Source organism: Psammomys obesus, unplaced genomic scaffold, assembly GCF_907164565.1.
Source record: "Psammomys obesus unplaced genomic scaffold, mPsaObe1.curated_primary_1811, whole genome shotgun sequence".
NCBI classification, from domain to species: Eukaryota; Metazoa; Chordata; class Mammalia; order Rodentia; family Muridae; genus Psammomys; species Psammomys obesus.
Window position 1 is genome coordinate 11,082,361 of NW_026589137.1, and position 11,306 is coordinate 11,093,666.

At 36.2% G+C, this 11,306-nt stretch overlaps 1 protein-coding gene across 9 annotated transcripts in view; it reads left to right on the top strand.

The window, feature by feature from the left end:
• Acsl4 (acyl-CoA synthetase long chain family member 4) overlaps positions 1–11,306 on the top strand; it is a 76,027-nt gene that overhangs the window by 21,080 nt on the left and 43,641 nt on the right. For 3 of the 9 annotated variants that reach the window (XM_055604939.1, XM_055604940.1, XM_055604941.1), the window contains exon 1: positions 10,323–10,360. The exons of the other annotated variants lie outside the window; for them this stretch is intronic. In XM_055604939.1, the coding sequence (XP_055460914.1) occupies position 10,360 (1 nt within the window). In that variant the 5' untranslated portion in view covers positions 10,323–10,359. Of the gene's footprint in view, positions 1–10,322; positions 10,361–11,306 lie in introns of those variants that run through there. 9 annotated transcript variants of the gene reach the window in all.

The following is an 11,306-nucleotide window of genomic DNA, read 5'->3' on the forward strand; positions in this document are numbered from 1 at the left end:
ATCTATCTATCTATCTATCTATCTATCTATCTATCTATCTATCTATCGAATGTTCTGCCTACATGTATGTCTGTGTGAGGGCGTCAGATCCCCTGGAACTAGAATTACAGAGAATTGTAAATCACCGTATCTCTAGCCCTCCATCTCCAATGAGAGAACCACAGAAGAACATGAACAGAAGTGTAAGTGAAGAGCTCAAGGGTGTTTTGAGGGCTAATGTCGAATGCATGTGACATAAATGGGGAGCCAGGTTTTCTACTAGTACAGCTTAAATTAAGACCTAAAAGAAGCCAAACAATGGAAGAGTAGAATAGTCATGGCAGAAGAAAAATTATGTGCTTGGAAAGAAGGTGAATGGAAAATGAAAGTTAACACTTTTGAGAAAATATAAGTTCATAGTTGCAAAAGCTGTAGTTACTAGTTGTGTTCTCTCCATTTTATAGTTGTGGTAACTAGAGCTAAGATGTTACCAACCCTCTCATAAATGGCACAGCCAGTAATGACAGATAGGCTGTCTACCTGTGGCATATTGACTCCTTCATGCTTCAGGTTGTCTCCCAGCTGAGGTGTAGTGTTATAGTGGAGCCTTAAGCTTGGGTGAAGCACTGCACCTGTGAGTCAATGCTCTTTTCTCTCATTTCTTCCTATGCTAACCGGCAGACTGCACTAGAGACTCAAATTATTACCGTTCCAGCAGCTGGCATTTATAGGATATGCATTAGTTTAAAAACATCCAGATTTGCTTGAGTCTTTTGTCATTGGCTGGTGGTCAAACAAGCATTATTTGACATGCATTGCTCAGGTTTCCAGAAAAATTTAGATGAGAAATTATAACTCGTTATGTTTTTTTGAAAAAGCACAAAATGTACATTACTTGCAAAGGTTAGAACTTTTGTTTGATTTCTAATGTTAACTTGGTAACTTTTTTTTTCTAATTTCTAAAGTTAAATTGAAACTCACTGTCAAAACTAAGACTATCACCCTTTAAACTTGTATGAGTGTTAAAAAAAAAACTATAAATATAGATATTCCTTCCAGTGCCTCTGCTTTACTTTATCTTAAAATATAAACTTTTAAATGAGGAATTTAATTTGAAATCAACAATTGAGGTGTTATTCTAGACTCTAGCTAGGGTATAAATGTTCAGTTGTACATAAACTAAAATTGCAGATTTCAGAAGACTGTAGTATGTGCACTCAAACATGTCAAAGAGTAAAAGAAGAGGGGAGGAAGAGAGAGAAGAGGGAGAGGGAGTTAGTATAGTGGCATATAGCTAGTGTTCTCGTTAGTTACATATTTCACATGAGCATGGATTCAAAGAGGAGTTTGTACATGGAAGCATTTTTCATTTAATGAAGGCTAGTTTGGGCTACTGTGTCTATATATCATTTTTTGTTGTATGTGGAACCAAAGTAGGGGATAGCTAGAGACCTTTTGGCTTTTCTAGATAGGGTTTCTGTGTGTAACAAGACCCTTGGCTGTCCTGGACTTGCTTCATACACCAGGCTGTCCTCGTAGAAATCCACTTGCCTCTACCTTCCAAGAACTGGGATTAAAGGCATGCACCACCACATGCAGCCTTCTTTTTTGATAAAGATTTTCTTTATTAATTTTATGTAGATGATTATTCTATCTGCATGTACACCTGCATGCCAGAAGAGGGCATTCGAGGGTGTAGATGTTTGTGAGCCACCATGTGGTTGCTGGGAATTGAACTCAGGAGCTCTGGAAGAGCAGATAGTGCTCTTAGTGGCTGATCCATCTTTCCAACCCTGATTACCCTAATTTTAATCCATTCTTGATGAATCATATTTTTGAATATAGCTTCTCAAATGTTGGTTTCCTGCAGTTATATAAAAGCAGTGAAGCAGTTTCCTTTAACGTGGACATACAACATTATGTTTTGAGTAATCTATTGTGTATTGCAATAAAATCATGTGCGTAGCACTTGTAGTACTTTCATAATTGTCAGTATTGTGAACTTCCTGCAGATAGGCCCTGTTGAGGTTATTGCAGGACACTTTCATAGATGTTTTGGCCTTACAGGAAGTGAGATTACTTAATGATACTTTGTTGTTGCCTAGAACATTTTGAAATGAAAAGTTTGAAGAACAGAAATGATTCAGCCTCTTCTGTGGCTTACTTTGTTTGTGAAGTCAGCCAGTACACATTTGTGAGGGATCACATTTGCTTAGAATGTCTGAAGCAAGACTGTGTTAGGTAAGGTGATAGCCTCTGAAGTTTTGAATATTTGTTTCCAGTAGCCAGATGGTAAACAAGAAGACTAATAAAGAGCTCACTACTGAAATCCCCTCTCCAAAGACCCTCTGCTTAACAGTGTAAAAACCAGCGCCCTGGGCATACTACACTCAGACATTAAAACAGTAGCTCGTCTTCTATAGATATAGGGGTCTAAGTCTGGTCAATTAGAAATGTTTTCATTATGAAATGAAAGAATGTATAATGTGCTATCTATTAAGCATTATGCAATTGCCTTCTATTTTTCTTATTCTTGATTGTTTTAATAGGAAAGGTAAATGGAACTGGTATCCACAGAAATTATTCACACTTTCAATTGTGTGTGGAACACTTGATAGTTGTTGGCTTTTTTTAAAAACCATCTATTCCTTCAGTGGTAGTTAAAATATTTCTGGGTGTGACTCATGTAGGATCAAAACAGTAGTATGTTTTTTAAACTTCTATCTATCATATCCATCCATCCATCCATCCATCTGGATGAAACCAAGGCACCTAACCTACTTGGTAAGCACTCTTCCACTGAACTGCAGCAAACCTGTGCCTTTGTTAGTCTCATTTTTAACACAGGGAATGGCAAGGATGCTTAGTCTTAGGCAAATAGCATTATAACTATAATAAGAAAAATGTTTATTTGACTTTGACTCTGGTTTAAAAATGAAAATATTGGGCAGTGGTGGTACACTCTTTAATTCTAGCACTCAGGCAGCAGACACAGGGAGATCTCTGAGTTTTAGGTCAGAGTGAGTTCCAGGACAGCCAGGGCTACACAGAAATACCTTGTCTTGTAAATCCCCCCACAGCAAAAGAAAAAGAAAAAAAAAAGAGGAAGTATTCTATCTACTTCTGTTATTAATATCAACTTCTATTAAATCAACTTCTGACTGCTTTTAAATATCACTTATTCCTGAGTAGGGTCAAACACCTTTGGAGACATTGATTTTCTCTTAACACACACACCAGCATACATTAGAAATAACTGAAAGTCTTGCTTATTATTAGTGATACAAGGAACATACTATATTCTCTGTGGAAGCTTTAAAAAAGTCTTAGACAGCCAAGCTACACAGAGAAACCCTGTCTCAATACCAAAAAAAAAAAAAAAAACAGAAAAGAAAGAGAAAGAAAAAAAAAAAAAACAAGGATAAAATTAAAAGCCACCTACAACTGTAATCTAGATGCTTCCATTTTGAAGTGTTGCTTGGATGAGTTTCAGAAAGTTGGTGTTGTACTTGATTTTCTCATATCCATAAACATTATTCTTTAACAGTGATGCACTTGGTGATTGTAGAGTATTTGGTACCATGAGTACATCATTATTTTACCAATCTCCTTTTGAAGTCTTTTCTAATTTTCTTGGTATCTCTTCCACAGTTGCTATATTTCACTTTATTTTTTATGTGTGTATGTGTGCGTCTCTGTCTGTCATTTCCTAAAGACATTCTTAGAAGTATAAACTTAAATTAACAGGTCATGAAATGAGCTAAGACCTCTTGACACACTTTGCCAAATTCTTTTCAATAAACATGCCACTTTATACTTTTCTGCCATTTACTTTTTCCTTTTTTTTTTTCTTTTTCTTTCTGGTACAGAGTTTCTTGTAGCCCTGGTGGTCCCGAAACTCGCTATGTAGACCAGGCTGGCCTTGAAATTAGAGATCTGCCTCTTTTGAATGCTGGGATTAAAGACATGGCATGTACCACCATATCTAGCCAATTTCTACTGTTTTCAATCCTTATAAACAAAAAGCTCTTTTTTTTTTCTGACTTTGTTGGCACTAATCTATTTTAGTTGGCCCTATGTTACCTGTTTTATCAAATAAAAATTAGTCATGCAGAATTGGAAGTAGATGCACATGAATGAAAATACTAGACTGTAAAGAGCTGGTCATCCTGGTGACACTCTCATGGACAGGCTGTATTTTAAGCTATAACACCTTTTTTTGTAAAGATATATTATCTTAAATAGTGTACAGAGGAAATTACAAAAGTTCTCCTAAAATTAGTACTCCATAATCACTTATTGCTCATTATGCTAGTCATTTCTATGATCACACCTATTAAGACTTTTTTTTTCCATATGACTTTTTATAACTTCTGGATGAAAAGAAACTCACAAAGTTTGTGGAAAGTCGTAATTGCACTGTTTTCTTACCAAGATCTCCTAGGTAATGAGCATTTCCTTGAATGTATTAAGATCTTTAATGTTTTTAAATGTGAAAGCTTGGGAAACCCATATTCATCTATTGTATCAGCACACTTCTTGAATCAACGTGCCAGGTAGAGACTTAGTAGTCCATTCTTTGCTGTTTTGCAGTTTAGTATATTTGAGTCGCTGTTGTTATGTAGTAGAACTGATCATCTATTAAAAGCGACTCTCACCTAGTGGTTGTTTCAAAACAGTCAACTTGAAAGAGCTTTACTTGTTCTGCTACCAGTGGCAGATCCAGCTTGACCATCTTTAAAAAATGTGTGCTGTGGAGACGTCTGAAAAGAGAAATGTGTTGACTCGTTTTGCATCCTCATTGCTGCACACGTTCATTTGAGTTCATTTTAAGTTGGAGAGCTGTCATAGCTCTACAAACAATTGTTCTACAAATAGACAATAATTACTATTCTATCTTTAAAGGTTTCTGAGGCATGATTGACATATAAAAGTTGAACATGTATATATGTTTTCTGAGTCAGGATTTTTCAGTGTAGCTCTGGCCATCCTAGAACTACCTCTGTAGATCTGGCTGGCGTCAAACTCACAGAGGTCCACCTGCCTCTGCCTCTGGAGTTCTGGGATTAAAGGCATGCGCTGCCACTGCCTGGCAAAAGTTGAATATATTTAATGTGTACAGCTTGATAAGTTGACAGATACACAATAAAATCACCACCACAGTCTGTCCAAAAAACCAATCAATTACCCTCTGAATTTTCCTCTCATCTTATTATTTACATATAACTGAAAGAATACTTTAACAAAAGTTGTCTCTACCCATTTTTAAGTATGTGAGACAGTATTGTTACCTGTAGTCACAATATTGCAGAATAGATCTCTAGGAATTATCTTGTGTAACTGAAATTTTATGTTCTTTGACTACTACAACCTTATTTCTCCCTTAGACCCCAGTACACCGCTGTTCTGTCTTCTGCTTCTATGAATTTGGCTCTGTTTTATTCTGTATATAAGTACTGTTTCATGTACTCCTATGCCTTGCTTATTTCCCTTAGCATAATGCTCCCTTGATGTATATATCGGAAGAGTTCCCTTTTAAACTGAGTTCAGTTCTTTCCATTCTAATATTTTGTTCAGGTGTTGTGTGACCTGTAATTCCAGCACTCAGGAGGATAGGAATTAGGATTGCTAAGTCTGAAGCCAGCCTGGGCTACAGAGAAAGGTTATACTTAAAATAATTGCTTATTTTGTCTCTGAAATCCCTAACATTGTTAATAAGTAGTGGAATTTGTCCACAGTTTTTCTCAGTTGAAGTCTGGAACTCACCTTGTAGCTCAGGCACTTAATAAAGTCATATCTAGCTGTTTACCAATTACTGGGGGAGAAGCTATATAAAATAATAATAATAGAACTATGGGTGAGTTTCTTTTGGCATTAAAATTAGACTGTCAGTATAGCTCAGATAAACGTAGTTCTAGTAAATAAGTAAATATGTCATGTAGAATAGGCTTATCTTGAACTCACAGAGATCCACCCAATACAGCCATCATAAGTTGTATGCCTGGCTTTTGTTTTTGTATTTATAATAAATATTAATGTTTATATTATATTTTATCAACACATATTTGAGTAGGTACTTCGAGACCATGCAACATTCAGCTTCAACTTTCAAATTTTTCCTGTTGGTGCTACCATTCACCAATTTGTGGGTATGGGCAGTTCCTGTGGAGAGCAGAAGAGGACATTGTTAGACCCCTACAACAGTAGTTACAGATGTAAGCCACCCAATATGAGTGCTGGGAACTGAACTCAGGTCCTTTGCAAGAGTAGTAAGATGTTTTAACCACCATTGGGATGTCTCTCCAGGTTCCACGTATACACTTCTTATTTTATGGAAAAATTGGAAGATACGAAATTGTCATGAAAGTACAAAAAGCATACAAATATTAAAACATCTAGACTTAATGTTTGGCATAAATGTTGTGAATATGCAAAACTCAAACATGCATAATGGAGCATAATTGTTTTGAACATCAACATTTTAAAGTTTTAAGCTGTATTTCAGTATAGGAGGTTTTTTAGTTTTGTTTTGTATTGTTTTGTTTAGGCTTCATGAGCACTTAACCAATAGAGGATTGTCTGTTTCTTTAATGAAATATATAAAACACCATTATTGTTTAGGGAAATGTTTTGAATTGGCCTGGCTTGAATTTACTTTTAGGCTTGAACACAGTGTACTGATTTCCTTTATATTTTTCCACTCCTCTGAAACACCTTATTTTCAACCTAACATTGATGCTTGAGACATTAAATACAGCAGAGAAGCTCATGCCTGGAACATTTCCAATAGATGCTATCACAAGTTTAGTATTTACTTGACTTTTAAAAGAATGTTGTAAATGTTCGTTAACAGACTAATTTACTTACAGAGAGGGCCCAAACCAAACACTGTAACCAAACACTGTAATGGTTTGTTTTTGAAGTTTGTTCCCAAGTATGAGTTTATCTGAAGTTTAACATCACTCCCATGTATTAGTAATACTTTGGGCTATCTCTGGAAAAAATTCTTTTATTAACTCTCTCATTAGCTTTATGGATGTGGTTTTTCTCCTTTATATTTGGTAAATTAGAATTTCTCAGTTCTGTTTCTTGTATAATTGTAAATCTTTGACACTATATTTTTCCGTACTACTAGGTTATTATTCAGTAGAAACAAACCATAGTGTATGCTTTCAGTGTGTGAAAATTTTGCTAAGCTAAGACATGTCAGCTTTCTTATAATCAAAACACATGACTATTCTTGAAAAAGAAAATATCGAGTAAAGTTGCCTTATAATTTTAGCAGAATCATCTCTGTTTCTCATCATCTGTAAATTGAACCCGCTTATGATAACTTGCTTGATTTTCTATATTCAGTTACTTATTTCAGTAGAATGACTGATTTGTAGGGGGAGGATGGAAAGTTCAAGATTAGTTCTGTTGTGTAAGAAACTGGTTGGCTAGATAAGAAAATGTGATTTGGTTTCCTTTTCTCTGCTGGGTAGCCATTACAGTCTTTATTTTCCTTTTTGGTTCTAGGTGTTGCCATGCTAGTAGTCCCCACTCTAGTTGGGTGAACCTGGGAGAATGGAGCCTAAGAATGAGGCAGACTAAAGTTTCATGCAATAGCCACCTTTATTCAGAACATATTAGGCAATATATACCCTGAGCATTAAGGAGACTTACATGAATAAGGCATTCAGTCACAAGAACAGGCCACGTGTAGCAAAAATCTTTTTCCACAGAGGCATATGAATAACAACAGCTGAAGTAAACTCATTTTTATCAGCTACACCTAGGAGGAGCACACACTTTCCAAGAACAATTCCGTGTTTTTGAAGAAAGTGAGAACACAAACCCCTTAGTGTTGTCTTGGAGTGTTCTCACAAGCACTCAGAATCCCCCTTGCACTACTACACTTTTGGACCGTGTTCTGACACTAAGGAACCAAACCCAATGCCACATATGCTAAGCACAGGCTCTATCATGAACTATATCTGTAGCCCCCTTTTCTTATGAAAGAAATGGCTTTTAAAGTTGTCGACATTGAGAAATATTTTCTCCCTTTTCTGAATTTTTAAAACTTTATTTACGTTATGTGTATGAGTGTTTGTCTAGCACATGCCTGGTACCATTGAAGGTTAGAAGAGGGTGTTGGATCACCTGAACTCTAACCCTGAGTTACCCTGAGCCACAACATGAGTTCTGAGAACTGATCCCAGGTCTCCTGCAAGAGCAACATGTGCTCTTAACCCCTTAGCCATCTGTCCAGCCCCTTCTCTTTTTGTGTTTTGCGCGACTGGTTTTGCACTGTTGCTTTGCAAAGCTGGTTTAGAGCTAGAGACTAGAGATGAGTAGGCTTACTCTGCTGAGAAGGGGTCTCTGATGCTGATAGAATTATTTTCTAAATTAAGGAAAGTAATGAATAATTTTTAATACACCCTTCCACCTTCTTTCTTTCTACCTCTTCCTGCCATCTAAAGATCTTTAAATTATTTTATAGTTTGGTGATTTTTAAAATTATTATTATATTGCAATTACCTTAATTTTCTGTAAGAGAATTATATGGTTTGTATACAAAACTGAAGTATTTCTTCTACAAAATTCACCTTGTGAACTCTTTGGACTTTGCTTTAATATGTTATATGCATTGCTGACCCCATGTTAATAACAAACTGGAGAAAAATAAGAGCATCTCAAATAGTATGAGTTTCATATAAGCAGACCCTTGCCTCAGACCCGTATAGTAACTAGCTCCAGTACCCTCTCCCCAGAAGTGTATCATAAGTATTAACTTGAAGTGGAGAAAGTTCTATTAAATATAAGAGAAGTTATCACTTTTTGGTTAAATATTTCTATAAAAAAATTCTTTGTTTTACACTACTACTAGTTCAAAAGAAGAAAACTAATGGGTCCAGTTAACACCAGCTAGTTTGATAATAATGGAATGAAAAATGCAAATAAACCACTAAAATTATGACTCCTGTCTCTTGCCATTGTCTCAAGAGTTTTGGCCTCTGTCTCTCTTTTGAGTCCCACTCAGTTAACTTATGTGAGTTCCTAGTGTTTCTCCTTGGAATCAAGCACTCATCTCACTGATTGCTTCTTTTGCACTTGGTAAGTGGTTTATCCTGAACAAAAAAAAATGTGAGCTGTCACCTTGTTTTCTTTTGCAAGGATTCTTGTCTCATGTCACTCTACTAATAAATGTAGAATCAGATCACAGGAGATATACCTGTTCTTAAAAGGGAAAGAAGATATCTGTAAGTATGTGTCCTTTAGGACTTAAAATGTCCAATTATACCTACACTTAGAGGTTATGAAGGGAAAAACCTCACCAATATCTATGTTTAAAAGGCAATATTGGGAGAAGTAAGATAGGAAAACATGTTTATGCAATTTCTAGAATTTCAACCATATGTCACCCAGTTATAGAATGGAAGCATTCCTTTCTTTCAGTCATATTCCAATGTAGAGTTATAGATTAGAGTTTCAGTTTTGAGCACTGAGGTATCCAAGCTATCACTGATTTATTGTAGCAATTTAAGCAGGTCTCATCTCAGAAATTAAAGCTTATTGTACCTTAGTGGTTATTTTTCAAACAGATTTAAACATCTATCTGATGTACATAAATTTATGTATCAGCATTGTCTTTCACTGAGGTGTTTATTCTGGACCATGATGTGGAGAGTCAAATGCAATGAAGCACTTGAAGTCATAATATTTGAGACTGAGAACTTGAAAATTACGCAGTGCAGTCATTTCCAAATGTAGATTTTTAGGCCAGTGTTAGCTAGTGGAGAAGTTTTTACTAGTCCACTCTGAAGCGTGGCAAAAGGAACAGTAGGCATGGATTCTCATTTTATTGCCTAGCCATTTTCAGTGTAAAGATATACCACTCTCACTTTGGAGAGGTAAGGATTTACTTTATTTTATAAAATGATGGTGATGGTAAATGTAGGAGTATTTTTAACACTAACACCTGGCAACAAAATAGCTCTGTGTCATTACCCTTATCCTTACAAACCAAACTAGTCTTTGATGTGTTGAAATTTGAATCCAGCTTTCTAATTTTACAGATGAGAAACGACAGGCTCACTTGTTTCAGACTTGACAGCTCAGGAGCTCTGAGGTTGCCTCTAGTATTTCTGGTATTTTGAGAATCGGTCTTGTTGTACTAAGTTATGAACTTGAAACAGAAGATGGAGTAGTTCTTCTATGCTAATAACTGATTTTTCAAGCATGAAGAAATTCAAAAGACCTAATATTTTTACATCCCTAAATTGATGGCTCCTTGTTGGTTTACATTAGAAGAATCTTAAACATGGACACAGAGGAGGCCAGAGTTAGCTACCTGTGCATTCATCTTCCTCGGGTTCTGTGCTACAATGGGATTGACAAAGTAGGTAATGTATCAGTAAGCTTAGCATTTCCCTTGGAAAAGAGACTGCTGCCATTGAGGATGGGGATGGGGTTGGGGGTAATAAATGAAACTTCTTTGGTTATCTATCCAAAGTTTGCTACCTTTTTTCTCATGCTTGGACACCTACCTCCACACACAGGTACACATTTATAGCAACTGACCCACAACCATTGATCTTGGCCAATCCAAATGTAGCTGATCTAGGCTTGGGCAGAAAAAAATACTCTGAAGGTTAAGAGTAAGGATTATTAGTGAGTTGGCAGAACACCTGGCCAGTTATGTTCAGTTTTCAGACAGTGCCCTATGGCACTTTGGAGGCTCTCCATTTACTGTCACAATTTTGCTCCAGCTATCTCAGAATAGGTTTCAAAATAAAAATAATTTCTTTGTTGCCCTTTGCCTCATTTACCTTGGTGAAACATGGGCCAGGTAAGCAATGCAAGTGTAAGAAGAAAGAAGAAAATGGAATATATTCCTGACCTTAACATGGAAATGCTAACTTTAAGAGCTCTTTTCCATGATTTTTTTTTGTATTTGACTTTGTGTGATTTCTTTTTTCAGCCAAGAATTCGTTATTATTATTATTATTTTTGCAATGTCCAATTGAATTGTTAAAGTAAAAGTGCCGTTGGGATATTATTTCATGTGCCCGTTTCTCCTTTACTGTCATTGACTGCCCATGAGATTGATTTCAGTCTTCAACAAATATATCAGCTTGAGTTCTTTTTTCTCTCTCTCCCTTCCTTCCTTCCTTCCCTCCCTCCTTTCTTCCTTCCTTCCATCCCTCCCTCCCTCTCTCCCTTCTTTCTTTCTTCCTTCCTTTCTTTCTTTCCTCTCTCCCTTCCTTCTTTCTTTCTTTCTCTCTTTCTTTCTTTCTTCCTTCCTTCCTTCCTTCCTTCCTTCCTTCCTTCCTTCCTTCCTTCCT